The sequence below is a fragment of the Muntiacus reevesi genome, chromosome X, assembly GCF_963930625.1.
Source record: "Muntiacus reevesi chromosome X, mMunRee1.1, whole genome shotgun sequence".
Classification (NCBI taxonomy): domain Eukaryota; kingdom Metazoa; phylum Chordata; class Mammalia; order Artiodactyla; family Cervidae; genus Muntiacus; species Muntiacus reevesi.
Window position 1 is genome coordinate 100,917,867 of NC_089271.1, and position 18,135 is coordinate 100,936,001.

The window sequence follows — 18,135 nt, forward strand, 5'->3', positions numbered from 1 at the left end:
GTTGCTGTGATTAGCAGAACCCACCCTGAAGAAACCTGCACATGTGTTCAAAATCCGTTTTGCCCTCCTGGATCCCTGGGGTCTGAGGACCCTGCCGAGAAGGAAAGTGTTGGCTTGTTGTCCAACATTGCTCTCTGGTCACAGGGGATTTTCTTCCTGTTTCTCTGGCCCTCCTGCAAGTGAGGTCGCCCAGACAAGCAGGCAGAAGAGTGTTTTCTTCCCTGGACACCAAGCAGGCACCCTCTGCTTCCAGGGGTAGGAGTGCTTGCAGCCCCTTCTTGCTCAGACATCAGACCCACACAGTTGAGCTTCGGTGGCGACCAGAAGGAGGAGGTTGGGTTGGCTGAGATACTGAGTGACGGATACTGGGCAAGCCTGGGATCCAGTCACATACCCCAGTAGAAGACATAGCAATGGCCAAACCACAGGGGACAGCCAGGCTCCCTGGAAACTCACCCAGACCCAGGGATGATGGTGACACTTTGTCACCCATCAGGTGGACAGAGATTCAGTGGGATGATGATGCTGATGTCCGGGGCCAGCCAGTGCGTGAGGACATGGCGCCCTTGCTGTGGTTGGGGGAATGGACATGGGGGAGCCTTTGTGGAAGGATGTGTGCTGGTGTCTGTTAGCACCTTGGGTGTGTGCCCTATGCTCCGGGCCTCCTCCTGCATGGCTCTTCAGGCAGTGTGTGTGTGGTCAATTTGAGTGGCTGTATTGGCAGAATGAGTTTTCCATTCCCTTGCATCAGGAGGGACGAGTCAGTAACTTGTGGGACCCCTGAAACTGGGAGGTGTAAACAGACGCATGAAGTTGTGCAGAGGTGGACGAGTGTGCCCGAGGTGCTGGGAGTGTAGAAGTCACAGCCCCCCACTCCCCACTTGCCCCTGGGTAGGGTTGTCTGGACAGGGCTGACTCTCTGGCTTCATTTGCTGGCAGTCGCATCAGGGTCACATGGGCTGGGTGACTCAGATTATGAACTGTGTTGGTTCAGGGCGCCAGAAGCCGGGGTTGAGATGTTGGCTGACGTTGGCTCTCATGAGGGCTGTGGGAACTGTGGCTCTGCTGTGCTCGGGATGGAAAGGCCTGGGAGGCTCCTGGCTGGGTTCCACTGGGACCTTGTCCCCATCCTTACAGCCATGTGGAAATGGAAGCTGTGTGAGATGCTGTGACCGTGCTGAGGTTCAGGCCCACAGCTCTGCTCCTCTGCCTCTCCCCGCCTCCAGTAAACAGGGACCCCTCTCCAGGTACAAGGATAGAAGTGAGGATGGAGGCGCCTGTGGTCAGGTCCCCTGCAATCATGGGCTATCTCTGTATCCCTCGGCACCTCCTCAGCACCTCCTCAGCCGCGGAAAGGTGTGACAGTAACCTAGCGGGCTATTTGAAGTTTGAATTCTGTGATCCCTGCCTGGTGCCATCCCAGACCCTGGTGAGCATAGGGAGAACACCCGACCCAGCCGTCCCTGCTCTTCCTCGTTCTTTCTGTAGGCCCTGGGCAGCGGCCGGGGCATCTGCTGACAGTGGAGTGGGAAGGGCTGGGAGGAAGGTGCCTCGCAAACACATGAGGAAGACACCTGTCAGGGCCGTCTAGGGCAGCCGCAGGGCCAAGTCCAGATTGGCTAGCACAGATCTGCCCTCAGCAGGCCTGTGGTAACATGGGGGATCTGCAGAGTTGGAAGTGATGGGGCCTGGAGATGAGGGGTGGAGTGGGAGCCAGGGGGGAGTCAAGCACAGGAATGTACCTGTCTGTGCTGAGGAAGGACCAGAGCCCGGCACTGGGCTGCAAAGCCAGGGGGACCCGCCCTCCCGGAGACCCGCCCTCCCTCTTCAGTGCTCCCAGGTTTCAGGGCCCTTTGTCTTGGAACTCACCACGTGCCTCTCTCCATCTGTCCAGCCCTCCTTCCTGACTTCCCTGCAGACTGCTCGTGATGGACTGTTCCTCTGTGTTGCCACCCTCCTGTCAGTGGACAGCGTGGAGGCAGATGGAAAGAGCCAGCCGTCTGTGACCACCCCCTTTTGTGTCACCAGGAGCATCCTCTAAGGGGCTGATGTCTGGACCAGGGACTGTGTGTTGGGTGTGGTGCCTGGATTCTAAATAAAGCTGTGAGGGCAGAGCAACACTGACTGGTGTTCACCATGTGGAAACCTTGCATTTGTTTCTAGGTTTGGGGCAACGTGTTTGCAAGGCCCTTGGCAGTTGGGGTGACCCTGCTTTCCAGTGAGGCTCTTGGGGAAGCCCCTGGATTGGGAGCTGGTGATGCTCAGCTGCTGCTCAGGAACTTGTGGCATCATTGGGGACACAGGAGGAGCCCCTTCTGATTCAGGGTGCAGGACTCATGGAAGGTGACACCTCCATGGTCAGGAGCCGGACTTGGTCTTCTGCTATGCGGCAGGCAAGGCCCAGGGACCCACCCATCCTGGGATGGCCTCAGTGAATGGCTCGGGAGCCACATTCTTGGCAGACCATGTGAAATGTTGCTGCTTCAGGTGAAAAGGGACGTGGGGACCAGACTGAGGCCTGCCTGCGTCATGGTCCTCCAGCCTCATCTCGCTCAGCCAGTGGCATGTGAATAGCATGGACAGACAGAAAGAACACAGACTAGTAGTTCTCATTTGCTTCTTTATTTACTCCTGTGAAATTCTGGTGTATTTTATTAGAGCCAAAACTAGATTTTTGATTACAAAAGAGTGCTTTTGAGTGTGCCTGGGGATCTGGCAGGTCAGGTATTGGGCTTATCCTTAAACTCCTCACAGAGGGCACACTTGTAATCCAAGGACAATTCCTGCTCCTCTTCTGCCTAGGGGGCCTCGTTTGGGTCCACAACTGAAAAGGCTCCCCTCATGATGGAATCATAGGTGTTGTACAAAGTAATCGCTGAACCATAATCTGGGTACCTTGGGGAGCTCTGGGGCAGTTCCCCTGCACCATCCCTTCCAGCAGTGACCGGGGGTATAGACATGATATTGCTGAAAGGACCCTCTCCACTGGGGCAGCCCTGCTCGCTGAGGACATGGCTTGACCTGGGCCCACGTGCTCCACTGCCCATAAACCAAAGGCCACAGAGCACAAATGAGTGCTGTCTGGGGGTTCCGTGAACAGTTGAGGTCCCTTCTGGACCTGCTTGTCAGCCTCTCCAGTGTACTAATGATGGAATCGAAGAGCGCATCTGGGCACCACTGCTTGCTACTTTCTCTTTGGGGTCGTTGATGTGCTGGTGACAGGCTGAGCAGTTCTTCTGGGGTCGCATTTCCTCTAGATGTTCTGCAGGAGGAGAGGCTTGTCTCTCTGGAACTTGGAGTAGTGATAGATCTGAAAGGAAATGAATCACTTTAGCCATCGTGGGGGAGAATAGCTTTTCCTCACCGCCCTTCTTCCCACCACTGTCCCGACCTTGCCTGACTATGGAAACAAGGTCTTCTCATTCCTGGCAGTTGTTATAGGCACTCCCTGAAATCAAGTGGCCTCTCAGGGTCTGGTGTCACTCCTGTGGATCCTGTCTAAGGGGATTCGTGCAACACGACAAGGCCTGCTTTCTCCTCTTCCCTTAACCACCCTCTCATGAGAAAAAAGTTCTCCTGGAAATTGAAATCCACCCAGCACTTGGCTTGTCTAGTCCACTCTCCCCAGAAGGGCTTTCTACATTACCGTCATCCACATCTTCCCTGCAGAGCGACATGAATGGTGGATTTTACTGAACCCATGCAGGTTCAGTTCGTGGATGAAACTTTTGGTGATATCCTGAAGATCCTGTCCGAGCCTCTCTGCTGGAGGACCTCTGTCTGGAAGCGATCTGCCTCAATTACCACCATGTCTCCCTCATCATTCCAGTGCACTGACGTGAAGGCTGCATCCTCCAAACTCATCCAGAGCTTCCTGGGGAAGGACAGCCCACGGACGGCATTGTTCTCTTCCTCATTGGCTGTTGATGGGTTCGGGTCCTGTGGGGTGGGTTGTCTTGGGAGCCAGGATCTGGGCTCTTGGGTTGGTCCCGCCACTTCTCCAAAGCCTCCTCTGAATCCACATTTGGATCTGGGCGACATAAGGAGGGTGCCCTGCTGCGGGCTCTCCATCAGTGAATGGGGTGAGTTGGGCTGCACCTGCCTCAGTGGAACTCTGACTATCCATGGAGCTAGTGTAGTCCAAGAGCATTTCTACCCAACCTGTGAATGATCAGGGCAGAAGGGCCTCAGGGCAGGGTGGTAGTGGCCAATAAATACTGTCTGGAAATTCTAGAATCTGGGTGGTGGGCCAGGCATCCAATTAGGTAGTCTGCTTCCTTACTTGTTTCATGATGTCACAGAGGTGATGTGGAGGGACAGCCCTGGCCCCATGTGGGAGGGGGGTTCTGGGGACAGATATGTGATCCCCAGCTTATCTCCTGTCTGAAAGTATAGAGAAGTGTGTTTCAGGTTGCCTGCAAATGCTTCCATCTGCTGCCCTGCGCCTTGTTTCAGGGAGCCAAGACCTGGACAGGTTGAGAACCATGCCCCTGGCTCCACCCTTCCCCTTCCAACGGGCAGGCCTGTGGCTGCCTTCTGCTAAAAGGGCAGGCCCTGGTGAGTCCTGGCTCATCTACCACCGAGAGAGACCTCAGGGATCAGAATGCAGCCCTGGCGACTGTCCTTCCCAGAAGATGGGCTCCATAGAGGGCTGGTTGGCCTACTCCCTCTTCAGTCCCAGAGGGAAGGATTACCCTGGCTGCTGCTCTGGCTCAGGCCCCCTATTCCTCCTCCCTCGCAGCCTCTGCAGACAGGAGTGGGGAGGCCCTCAAAGCCCTCTGTTTGACGCTGGGCACAGACACCAAGACTTGCCACTTGCTGGTCTCCACATAGGTCAGGGGACCCCACAGGAACTCAGGGAACAGGGTGGCTGTCAGGCACCTGCTTGTATTCCAGGAATCCCTCCCGCACCCACACTTGGGTCAGCAGCTCCCTGGGCTACCTAAAGACACAGTGGTTACTCCAACACACACCCCCATCCTGCTGAATGCTCCCAAGACTGCTTCCTCAGGGGCCAAATCTTCATTCTTCATGACTAGGCTGAGGACCAGCAGCAGGAGGCAAACCTTGTGCAGGCTCTGCCCACTGCTCAGCATCACATCGCAGGTGAGGCCCAGGGTAGGGACCAAGATGTAGATGTGCTCGCCGGGGTCGAACTACTTTATCTTCAGGCCTTCGACCACCTGTATGCACTCTGAAGCTTGACTGAAGGCCACCAGGATGTGCTCCTGGTCATCCCTGAGGACCTTCTTCAGCATTTCCGCCTGGGATGTCAGATGTTTGGCCAGATACTACAGGAACAAGAACTTCATCAAGTTCGCCACCATCTCCTTCAGAGCTTCCGGGGGCAAGGCCTCCACAAGGGCAGAGCAGGAGACTGTGGGGGAGGAGGCTGAGGGGGATGCACCCTCCCCAACCTCAGGCCCAAAGAGCTGCACCTCCACAGGGCCCTGACCTCACCTGGGTCCTGAAGGTCTTCCTCGAGCTTGCTCAGCTCAGTCATCTTGACCACGAACATGATGCCTGGGATCAAACTACAGAGTGAGGAAGGAGTGAGGCATGGGGGCAAATGGGACAGATGAGGACCAAGGGCCTGGATGGTGGATAGATGGGCTGTGAACAGCCTCACCTGAGACCCACACCCTGGGCGGCCACAGGCCACTTGCATGTCTCCTCTTGAAAAGTGCTCTCAGACCTCACAGGGGCATGCCTCTGGAGCGGCCAGTCCCTTGGCTACCTGAAGAATGAAGTGAGGTGGCTCCCCAGGGTGTGGTCAGCACAGCTCGACATTTCTAGGACTTGCAAGGTAAGGAGAATAGGTCCTTCTGGGGTCCCCTCTGTTCTGGGATGGGCAGCCCTTGTTGTCCACTCAGGGCACCCTCATCACCTTGACTCCTGGCATTGCCTGGACCTCCTCTGCTCTCTGACCTCAGGACATGGGCCTCAGACGTCTGCCATCGCCTCCTGATTCCTGCAGTTCCTGTGAGAGAAATGGAGGGGCACGTCTGTGGTATCCTGTGGCACAGCCGTGAGCATTCTCTGACGGTACGAGGGGTGTACACTGTGAGGTCCCCACAGTTGTGTAGTGAGAGGTCCCCTCAGGGCTCCCTTGTAGTGCTTACCTTTCCCCTGGCACAACCAGGTCCATCCCCTCTTGGGGCCTGCAGGGAAACTCAGAACAAGACCCGAGACAGAACAGAAAGTGCTGAGGGCCCCCACATGCGGCCGCACCTGCCCAGGGTCTACTGCGGGGTCCAGGCTAGGGAGATGTTCGGTGCTCAGCTCCTCCTCACGTCCTGCCTGGCCTCCCAGCACTGACCACAGCGGCGGGGATCTGCTCAGTCCTTCATTGGGGTTGAGGAGTCCAGGCTCTGCCGACCTGAATCCTTCACCCTCTGCCTGAAAAACCTCACCACCCGAGGTTCCTAAGCCAGCGGTCAAGAAACTGCTCACCCCACTCTGCGCCCTCCAAGCCCCTCTTGCAAGGGCCAAGATCCCTCCCTGTTGGGATCTAACCACCTTAGTCTTTCCTTGCATGCAGCCTAGACTCCAGACAAGTCCTGAAGTTGTCCCGTCTGACATTTGGAGTTTCCCCTGCTTTCAAGAGGTCCCCAGTCTCTATGCCAGAGTTGTCAGGCAATGCGGCACGAGGTCATCCTGCTCAGGGACTACCAGGGTCCCCTCTGTTCTGAGATCTGGCTACCCTCACTCTTCCCTCAGGGTCCTCACCTTGACTTCCAGGAGGATCTATGCTCTGTCGTCTCCCCACTGTAGTCCCTGCTCCTCACACCAGGTTCCCTCTATCACAGAGCTGGATGTCAGGAACTCAGGACAGACATAGTGTGCTCTTCTCACCCCGAGGGCTCCCAGGGCCAATGGCAGGGGCAGGCATCTGTGGGGTTCTACCACTCTTATCTTGGGATCCCTAGAGTTTTCACTTGGGGTCCCTTCAGCCTTCCCTCAGGGACCTCACCTTATCTCCAGGGATGACTTCAGATTCTCTCCTCCCCCCTTCTAATGCCCCAACCCTCACACAAGGTCCCCAGGCTTTCTGAGATGCAGATGTCAGTAACTCCGCTCTCTATACTAGGACACCAGTCTGAAATCCAGATATTAGGAAGGCAGCCCACATACCAGGTCCCCAGTCTCTCTCAGACCCAGTCAGGAAATGCAGCATATGTTCATCCACCATATGTCCCCCCATAGCCCACTCTGCTCTGGGGTCCAGCGTCCCCTCAGTCCTTCCTCAGTGTCCTCACCTTGACTCTCAAAAGAAAGAAGATCTTTCTCACTGTCCATCTGAGGCCCTGCCCCTCCTAACAATTGCCTAATGTCTCTGAGACACAGATGCAGGTGTCAGAAGAGGCTGCCAAGTGCTCATCCCATCACCAGGGTGGCCCAGGGCTGACAGCAGGGTCAGGGATCTGTGGGGTTCCTACATCCTCCCTCAGGAACCTCATCTTGAGCCCTGGTAGATCTGGGCATGCCCCTTGTGTTGACCAGAGGCGGGATCCTCACATCAAGTTTCAGGGAGCACAGAGGGTAGATGAGCACATGCTGCATTTCCTGACATCTGGGTCTCAGAGAAACTGCGGACATGGGAAAGGGGGTGTAGCCTCAGGTGAGCAGAGGGAAGAAGCTCAGCTCCTCCTGGGTTTCAATTTGAGGTCCCTGAGGGGCGACTGAGGGGACCCTGGACCCTAAACAGAGGAGACCTCAGAATAGCCTGGAGCTTCTGTTGGTCCTTGTTGGACCTGGGATACAATGAGCCCAAAGTGCATGGGCTCGCTTCCTGACATTGGTTCTCTGACTGGGGACATCGCATATGGGGCGGGGTCACAGGGGGGCCGATTCCCAGACCCTGCAGGGTTGAAGACCTTGAGGACCCTGAAAATGGACTAGAGGACCCTGAACCCCTAATCAGAGGAGACCTCAGAGAAGCCCGACTCTGGTGTCAGTGCACGGCATCTGTGGGGTCAGGATGAGTGCCACAGTCGTGAGCTGTCTTCCTGACATCCGGGTCTTCAAGAGACTGGGTTCCTGGTATAAGGGGCGGGGCTTAAGTTGCGGAGAGGAGAGAATCCAGGTCCTGCGTGGAGGCAAGGTGAAGTTCCTGAAGGAGGACTGCGTTTATCCTGAGTGAGGATCGATGGAACCCCACAGATCCCCTTCCCTGTAGTCGGTCCTGGGAGCCCTTGGGGTGAGAAGAGCACACTGGGTCTGTCTGACTTCCTCACATGCGGGACTCAGAGAGACTGGAGGCCTTGTGAAAGCGGCGGGGTCTCAAAATGGCGGACGCGACAAAGGCGAGTCCTGCCTGGAGTCCAGGCTCCATGCGAGGAAGGATTGAGGCGGTTTGACCCCAACAGGGAGGGATCTTGGCCCTTGGAAGAGGGTCTTGGAGGGCCCAGAACGGGGTGAGCAGGGTGAGCAGTTTCTTGACCGCTGGCTTAGGGAACTCGGGAGGTGAGGTTTTACGGGCAGAGGGCAGAGGTTTCAGGTTGGCAGAGGCTGGACTCCCCAACTCTGAGGTTGGGCTGAGCAGACCCCCGCCCCTGAGGTCAGTGCTTGGAGGCCAGGCAGGACGTGAGGAAGAGCTGAGGACCAAGCATCTCCGCAGCCTAGGACACTCGCGAGGACCTGGGCAGGTGCAGCTGCATGTGGGGCCCCACAGCACTTTCTGTTCAGGCTTGTGTCTTGTTTTTGTGTGTGTGTGTGTGTGTGTGTGTGTGTGTGTGTGTGTTGTTAATACTAGCCATGTATTTTAATACTGGTCATGTTACTTTATTACTGTTTTGTTTTGTTTTTTGAATGTTGAGTTTTATTTTTTATTTTTTTTTTCATTTATTTTTATTAGTAGGAGGCTAATTACTTCACACCATTGCAGTGGGTCTTGTCATATATTGACATGAATCAGCCTTGGAGTTACATGTATTCCCCATCCCGATCCCCCCGCCCCTTCCCTCTCTACCAGATTCCTCTGGGTCTTCCCAGTGCACCAGGCCCGAGCACTTGTCTCATGCATCCCACCTGGTCTGGTGATCTGATTCACTATAGATAATATACATGCTGTTCTCTCAAAACATCCCACCCTCGCCTTCTCCCACAGAGTCCAAAAGTCTGTTCTGTACGTCTGTGTCTCTTTTTCTGTTTTGCATATAGGGTTATCATTACCATCTTTCTAAATTCCATATGTATGTGTTAGTATGCTGTAATGTTCTTTATCTTTCTGGCTTACTTCACTCTGTATAATGGGCTCTGGTTTCTTCCATCTCAGTAGAACTGATTGAAATGAATTCTTTTTAACAGCTGAGTAATATTCCATGGTGTATATGTACCACAGCTTCCTTATCCATTCGTCTGCTGATGGGCATCTAGGTTGCTTCCATGTCTTGGCTATTATAAACACTGCTGCAATGAACATTGGGGTGCACGTGACTCTTTCAGATCTGGTTTACTCAGTGTCTTGTTTTGAGTTTCCTTCTACTCCCCCAAAGGGGACGATCCAGCCCATGCCCGGGGAAAGGTGAGAACTACAAGGGACCCACCACACAACTGGCTGTACTCCCAGTGTTCACCCCCTCCTACCAGCACAGAAGGCCCAGGGCTGTGGCACAGTACTACCCTTAGATGTCACTTCCATTTCTCTCACAGGAGCTCCAGGAACCAGGAAGCGAAGGCCGAGGTCTGAAGCCTGTGTCCTGAGTTCAGACAGCAGAGGAGGTCCAGGCAGTATCAGGAGTCAAGGTGAGAGGGTGACCTGAAGTGAACCAGAGGCTCCCTATCCCAGAACAGAGGGGGGGCCCCAGAAGACCCCAATTCCTTCCAATTTATTGGACCCAGAAATCTCGGTCTGTGTTGACCGCAGCCTGGGGAGCCACCTCCCTTCCTCCTTCGGGTAGCCAGGGGACTGGCCTCCCAGGAGGAGTGCTCCTGTGAGGACTGAGAGCACCCCTCAAGGGGAGAGCTGTAAGTGGCCTGTGTCGTCCAATCCAGGATGCGTTTCTTAGCCCAGGTTGCTCACAGCTCCTCTCTCCCCAAGGCCCTTGGTCCCCATCTGTACCTCTGCCTCACTTCCGTGTCTTGTTTGACCTCAGGCATTGTGCTCGTGGTTGAGATGAGTGAGCGCAGCAAACCCGAGGATGACCTTCAGGACGCAGGCGAGGCCCATGGCCCTGTCGAGGTGCCACTCTTGGAGGCGGAGGTGGGGGATTCTGCATTCCACTTAGCCACCTATGCCCTAGCATCGTCCTCAGCTAATGTGGAGGCCTTGCCCCAAGAAATTCTGGATAGGATGATGGCTAACCTGATGAAGTTCCTGCTCCTCAAGTATCGAGCCAAGGAGCTGACCTCCCAGGCGGAAATGCTGGATACAGTCCTCAGGGATAACCAGGAGCACTTCCCGGTGGTCTTCAGTGAAGTTTCAGAGTGCCTTCAGCTGGTCTTTGGCGTGGATGTGAAGGAGGTGGACCCAGCGGAGCACACCTACATCTTGGTCCCCACCCTGGGCCTCACCTGTGATGAGATGCTGAGCGATGGGGAGGGCCTGCCCAGGGCCGGCTTCTTGGTGCTGGTCCTCAGTGTGATCATGCGGTTTGGAGACCCGGCCCCTGAGGAGGCAGTCTGGGGAGCACTCAGCAGGATGGGGGTGTATGTTGGGAGGGAGCACTGTATCTTTGGGGAGCCCAGGGAGCTTCTGACCCAAGTATGGGTGCAGGAGGGATACTTGAGTTACCAGCAGGTGCCTGACAGCCACCCTGCTCGTTATGAGTTCCTGTGGGGTCCCCGGGCGTATGTGGAGACCAGCAAGTGGCACGTCATGTCATTTACGCTCAGGGTCATGGAAAGGGCTTTGGGGGCATTCCCATTCATGCCTGCAGAGGATTCGAGGGAGGAGGAATAGGGGGCCTGAGCCAGAGCAGCAGCCAGATTGATCCTTCCTTCTGTGATTGAAGAGGCCGTAGTCAGCCTTCTCAGAAGAGAGGGCCCGGGCCAGTTGGGGGAACTGGTGTGTAGCATCTTTTGGTTCCTGTTCTCTGTGATGACATGGGGATTCATCTCTTTTTTCTTGAGAAATTTTTCAAAGTTTGATTTCAGAGAAGGCTGAAGAAGCTTCATTGGCTTTGTGAATGATATTGTCCGAGTGTATTTGTGGTTACTCAGTTCAAAAACTTGAGTTTTGCTGTTTCGTAAAAGATTGGGAAGTTTTCCATTTTTTTTTTGTGGTCTTGAACAGAATACAATGGAATAGAATTTAGAACTGTTTTGAAAACATGAACTTTCGTAGCACTAGTATTGAATGGAAAAGAATTAGATAATAAAAGGAATCATAGTGAATTCATGCTTATGTCCTTCTTGTCTGTCATTCACAATAACTAAATGATCTCAGTTAATTGAATTTTCCTGGATTATTAAAAAAAGTAGCAGACTATCTGAGACCCCTGCTCACTGGCTCAGTTATTCCAAAGACATGTACAGATTCTCTGCTTCGTAAAAGGCCATGTTAGCAGTGAGGACACTAGGAGAATCAGGACACCCCCACACTTACAGCAATGGCCCAGGAGCCGCAGTCACATGAGGTTTGTCTTGGGGGTGAGGGGAATCTCTGAAATGGATCATTGCTGTGAGGTGTCCTTTTGCTTTTTGGATAAACCCCAGAGAGATCTCTTTCTAGGGCAGGCAGGAAGGGGTCCTGGCTCTTTTCCCATAGCTGTTGTCCACAGGGATGAAATAGGTGTTTTCTATCCACCATCTGCTAGGAAACCTAGAGAAATGTGAATCTTGCTCTTTGGTATATGGCCAGTATTCCCTGTGCTAGCCCTCTTGTCTCTGCCTTGGGAAGCTGATTAACAAGTACATTGAAATAACAGATTCTTTGGTCATCTGGACTTTATGATTTTCACTTGTGAGCATGGTCTAGATTTCATTTGGATGAAATGAGTGAAGAGAAGCTGCAAAAGTGGACAGGACCTGCTGTGTGACAAGAATCCTTGGAATTTTGAGGGAGCTGTACCCAGCTGGAGACACTGCTCTTTACCACGAAACACACACAAACACCGAAATTGATATACATTCTCTGAGAGGAAAACACAGAACAGCAATTCTGAGTGGTTTTCTATTCCATTTTTAATTAAGCTGCCAATTCTCTGAGGTGTCCTGAAATCAAAACAATTTCCACAGGGGAGAGGGAAAGTCTCTGAGATGCGAATAAACGAGAAATAAGTAGTAGGCAGTAAAGATGCAACATCTGCCAGCATCCCTGGGTTCAGGCAGGTTCAGTAGTGTGGAGGTAGCAGAGACCCAAGTTAAGGCTGTGCCTTGCATGAAAAGGTAGGAGCAACTTCCGGGCCTAAGGAGATGGTGAGGTCACTGCAGTGGGGGTGTGGATGGGTGCAGGCGGCTGAACGGGCAGCTCTCCATGCTGAGTGCCAAACAACAAGGGGAACAGGTGATGTGATTCTGGTCACATATATGGCAGCTGCCAGATAGTCAGTGGATGCTTGAAAAAGATGGAGAATTTCAAGACCCATGTGAACTGCTCAGACTCTCCTCCCCCCAAATAAGGAGATATTTAACTGCTGCTCTTTGTGGAGCATCTGCTAGGCAGTGTGGAATTGGAGAGATGTCAGGTGTTCAGACACCTCTTGTCTTCCTCTCTCCCTGCACACATGGGGACACGACCCTGTCAAGGCCTCTTCATTTAGGAAGGGTCATATGGTGACCTGGGTCCAGTGAATTTTGAGCAGAAGCATTTTTGTCATTGACCATTTGTTCTGAAGGGGCACGGGCACCTGGGGGTTAATCCCCAAGTCAGGACAACACACAGACACAGACCACTCCGAGTGTGCTTCCTCTTCCAGAGACTAAAATCCCTCACCTCTGACCCTTGACAGGCTGCCCCACAGGGAATTGGCTGCAGGGATTCTACCCACCCGCACAAAAGACCCACAGCCTGCCCCTGCCCCCCACGAGCTTCTCTGTCAGAACCCTCTGGGCTGTGGTCAGTCTCCATCACGAGGGCAGCAGCCATTTGCCAAAGGCCCCTGTTGGGTTTGGGGGCTTCCTCCTCATGAGGCCCAGCCCCGATGCCCCCCACCCCTGCTGCCCACAGTGCCCCCTCTCCCCCGGAACCTGGCGTTGGATTTTTTCCTTCTCACCCCCCACCCCCCATGCCCCACTGAGAGTGGATTAGGGCCTGGTCCTGATGACCTCATGTGTGTAACTTTATTTGCAAATCCCATAGCAGCATCCCCTTCCACTGTGCTTTAGGTGGAACCAGCAGGTCTTGAAGCAGCCCCTGGGCAAGTCTTGTGAGAGGTCAGCAGTAGTCATTGCCATGGAAGTGTGGGGCACATCTCTCAGGTCCTGAGGTGTATCAGACCTTTCATTCCCTGTGGAATCCCTGCAGAGGGTGTTGGAGTAAGCTCGGGGTCTTGTGAATGTAACTGTGAGGTCCTGGCTTTTGAGCCTGAGTGTTAGAGGCAGAGGGGTGTCTGGTCAGCCACCCGCAGAGCCTGCTAGGACTTTGGTGACCCCAGTCAGGCTGTTTGAGCAGAGGTCAAGCTCTAGCGGTTGCCTGGGAGGACACTCACCCAAGCGCCCGAGGTCGCAGACTTCAGTGAGGATTCAGAAAGGAGCCAGGCAGGAGAGGAATCTGGGTCCCAAGGGTGCGGGCTGTAAAGATGGTCAACAGCCCTAGAGACATGGAAGCAGCAAGCCCCTGGAGATCCCATCAGACTTGCCCGGGGCTGGCCGGGAGACGTAGTGGGGAGCAGAGGTCACTGCAGGTGAACTGCCACCCCGGTCTCCATGAGGACATCTGTGCTCTGGCGCCAAGGCTGGGAACACAGCCCCAGGGGCACGCCAGGATGTATATGTGACAGTTCTCATGGCAGGTACTCCTCATGCGCCTTATGGGATATGAATGTTAAGTGTGGTTGGGTTCTTGCTCTGGGTACAGAAGAACCTCAGGCCTTTGATTGCAAGGAGGCCCAAACTGTCCCCCGCCCCCACCGACTTATCTGGAGGTCATTTCCAGGATCCAGCATCTTCTGCAGCAGCCTCTGTGTGGACACACACCACCCTGTTCCCAAGCTGATATTTCCTAGGGCATCACAGATTGGACAGGCACCACCCTTGGGTTAAGGATTCTCAGTGAGTGTTCTGCTCCTCTGAGAAGTCCCTGTGTTTCCTCATGGCTTCCCTGGAGGCTCAGTGTTAAAGAATCTGCCTGCAATGTGGGAGATGCAAGTTCAATGCCTGGGTGGGAAGGTACTCTAGAGGAGGAAAAGGCATCCCACTCCACTCTTCTTGCCTGGGAAATCCCATGGACAGAGGAGATGGGGTGGAGGGGTGTGTGCCACAGTCCATGGTGTCGCAAAGCGTGAGACATGACTGATCGACTGAGCACTCACATGTATGCACAACTAAAGGTTGCTCTGGACCCTTGTATCCCTGGCAAGACATTGACCCCTGCCTTGATCTTGACAGACTTCTGTGGCAAATAATATTGGCAGACGTCTTAAAATGGTTTTTGAGCAAGTATGGAGTTCCAGGTCGACCCCTGGCCTCGGTTGGTGGCTTTTGCCACATCCAGGCAAAACATCTATGAGGTTGGATTAGGGCAGTGTTTGTGGGACTTGAGAAAAATAGTGGATCCAGAGATGTTTCTGTGGTGGAAGTGGTCCGGTGAGTATATTATATGGGATTGATGTTAAGGGAGAGGAAAAGTTGAAGCTAATTTAGCAAGGGTTGTTTCACACTTACAGGTTCCGTGTGCTTGTGTTTGGTTTCCTTTCTATTTCCTTTTTTATCATACTCAGCATGTGTTGCCCAAAGTTTCCTTGCCTTTTTTATTTTGAAAATAGTCTTTATTTTCACCTTATCCTTTGTAACCCTTTTAACCCTTGTAACCCATGATGATTTGAAAAAAAAATATTGTGAAAATAGCAGAAATCTCTTATGCCCCTCACCCAGTCTCCCCTATTCCTAATATCTTACAGTAATATGATATATTTATTACAATTAATGAGGAAGTATTGATGCATTATTTATTATCAACTAAATCCCATACTTCACTCAGATTTCTGTTAGTTTTACCCATTCCCGGATCCTGGCAAGGAAAATACCCTACATTTACTTGTAATGTCTCCTTGGGTTCCTCTTAGCTTTATATTTTCTTTGTTTTGGATGGTCTTGACATTTTTGAGGAGTACTCAGTAGATGTTTTGTACCATGTCCCTTGACTGATATTTGTCTGATAATTTACTCTTGACTAGCCTGGGATTACAAGTTCGGGGGAGGAATTTTACAGATGTAAAATCCTATTCTCATCACATTGTATCAAGGGTGTATACTATTAGCACAATTGATCACTGATGATGCTCCCATTGATCATGTGGCTGAGGTAGTGCTTGTCATGTGTCTATGTGATAAAGTGATCGTTTTATACCCCCTTTCTATCCTGTCCTCTTTGGAAGAAAGTCACGATGTGCAGTCCATGCCTCAGGGGTGAGGAGTTATGCTCCCCTTTCTACAAGTGGGAATGTCTGCATAAATTGGAATGTTACTGTGTGGAACACTTGCCTATCCTTGTTTGTGTAATTAAGAAATTATTTCTGTTTCTCAGTATGGAATCATGGTATCTTTATTACATGTTGGGTTACAATCCAATACAACTTTATATATTTTTATTTTCAAATTGTTCTCGGATTGGTCATTAAGAACTCTTCCTGTCATCTCCTTTCGTAGTTACCTTTGTCATAAATCTTACATGGAAAAAGAGAAAGCTATCCCCAAAGCAATCTGCAAAAAAAACAAACCAAAAACAGAAGAGAAAAAAATTGAAATCAAAAATAAAGAAAAAAAAGTCATGGGATAAAAACTGGTTCATTGGAAAGATCAACCAAATTGATAAAACTCTAGCCAGATATTCAAAATCTAAAAAACAGAAGACAAATGACTAATATCAGAAATGAAGAACTATTACTACAATTCTACAACCTGTACACCAAAGATGTTGGAAGGATAAAAGTAAACACTAAGAACAAATCTATGTATAGTACATAAATTCAGGAACTTAAGTGGAATTTAAAATTCTTCAAAATTCACAAACTACCCAACTCACCCCTGATGAAATGTATAACCTTTATAGTACTACAGCTATTAGAGAATGGATATCACGTTTTGAAATTTTCTAAGAAGAAAATCTTTAGAACCTCAGAAATATAATAAAACTCAAAACAGAAATTGTCAGAACCATCTTTATCAGAAATCTGAAGAATTGTCAAAAGTTAGCAGCAACTAAGCTACCAAGACTGTGAGCTCCTCTGGGTCAGGGTTACTTATCATGCTCTGTGGTCCTGGTGTCCACCATGGGCCTTGGCACACAGTGGGAGATCAGAAAGTGTTTGCTAAATAATGTCTTACTCATGGCTCCTGCAATCTGGATGGATCAACTCTATTTGGCCCCCAGTACATGTAACAGGTCAACACGACCATAAACACAAACGGGAGCAGTGACACAAGGACATCTCTGCAAACATCTGTGGAGAGGTGCCTGACACACAGCCAAGAGAGACAGAACTGTTTGAGCACATGGGTAGGTTTAAAACATCCAATTTTTTTTTTTTTTCATGAAAATCTGATCACTGCTGTGAAAGAACAAAATGGTGACAAGAAAGAGTTCCTCATAGAATGACAAGCTGAGCCCATGTCCTCCAAGTGCTGGGAGAACAGAAGTGGCATTTAGGAGGAAATGACCAACCAGACACAATAGGAATGCTATTTTGGTTTGAAGGAATACAATATTCTGATGACTTCCAGAAGTATAAAACCCAGGCCTTTCCTAACATATCCTGTGGCACATTCAAGATACAGAGACCTTTGACTCTTCTAACAGCATAAACATTCTGACCATTCCCTGATAGTGTATGTGTTAAATGTCAGTACACAAGATACAAGTGCCTGCACAGTCTGAATTCCAGGCATGGCCTTCCTGTCACTATTATACAAAAGTGAGTGTATGAAACCAGTATTGAGTAATTCTGTTTCACTTTTGCGTAAGTCCAAAGGACCTGAGACTGTGTTTGGTTAGCAAATCCACCCTTCTAGCAACAGAGAGGTCAAGACAGTAAGGTGATAGAAATCTAAGCACAAAAATAGGCCTAGGACCAATATTCAGATGCAAATGCAATATTGCACATGACCATAGGTTAGAGAGTCCATCAGACACAATGACGATGCTCAGCTGATGTTTTCAGCTCCTCATCAATACTTCATGCTTTCATGAGTTGGGGCCATGATGTCGAGCAGTCACTGGATTGAGTTTGATCTGAAAGAATATAGAGAACACAGGTGAACTGAAAGTGTGTCTTATTGAAGCAACTTGATGTCAAAATGAGCAAATGGTTGATCTTAGATGGGAGTTTAAATGGTGCCCTTCTTTTGAGGTATTCATAAGTACATCGCAAACTGAGAACATTTAAGCCTTTCTCATACCCAGAAAACAGATCCAAATCCCACTTAGAAAAGGAACTGAGGAGGATGAGAGAGCCTAGGTGTGATCATGTCACTCTGCTGCTTAATTCTCTACCACCCATAAAATAAAAGCTTCCCAAGTGGCTCCAGTGGAAATGAACCTGCCTGCCAATGCCAGAGACATAAGAGATGCAGGTTCGACCCATGGGTTGGGAAGATCTCGCGGACAAGGAAATGGCAACCCACTCCAGTACTCTTGCCTGGAGAATTCCATGGACAGAGGAGCCTCGTGGGCTACAGTCCTTGAATGACTTAGCACAAACACATAGTCGGAAGTATCGAGCCTGATTTCTTCAGTGGAGACTTTCTAGAAGCTCCAGTTAGTTACTCATCTAGCAAGAGTTGTTCTCAATTCCTTACGAGCGTGATTTCATTCATTCTGGAGAAGAAGTTTTTTCATGACTAAAGAGCAAGGACCGCAGAGAAAAATTGATCTTAGTGGTTTAAAGGAAAATAGAAGTTAGGTCTTTTCTTTCCAGCCCCCATCCCACCTCCAAACGTCTGTTCGTGGCCTTTTCCCTAGTCTCCAGGTGGTTTCACAGGTGGAGACAGCCAATAAATAGTGATTTCTGTGCTCTGCACATCAACCCTGCAGTC

General features: G+C 51.2%; 1 protein-coding gene across 1 annotated transcript; it reads left to right on the plus strand.

Moving 5' to 3' along the window:
- Positions 1 to 9,997: 9,997 nt before the first annotated feature.
- On the plus strand, positions 9,998 to 10,903 carry LOC136154621 (melanoma-associated antigen 10-like). Its single transcript, XM_065916824.1, has one exon. The coding sequence runs from the start codon at positions 9,998 to 10,000 to the stop codon at positions 10,901 to 10,903; it is 906 nt and encodes a 301-aa protein (XP_065772896.1).
- The last annotated feature ends 7,232 nt before the right edge of the window (positions 10,904 to 18,135 follow it).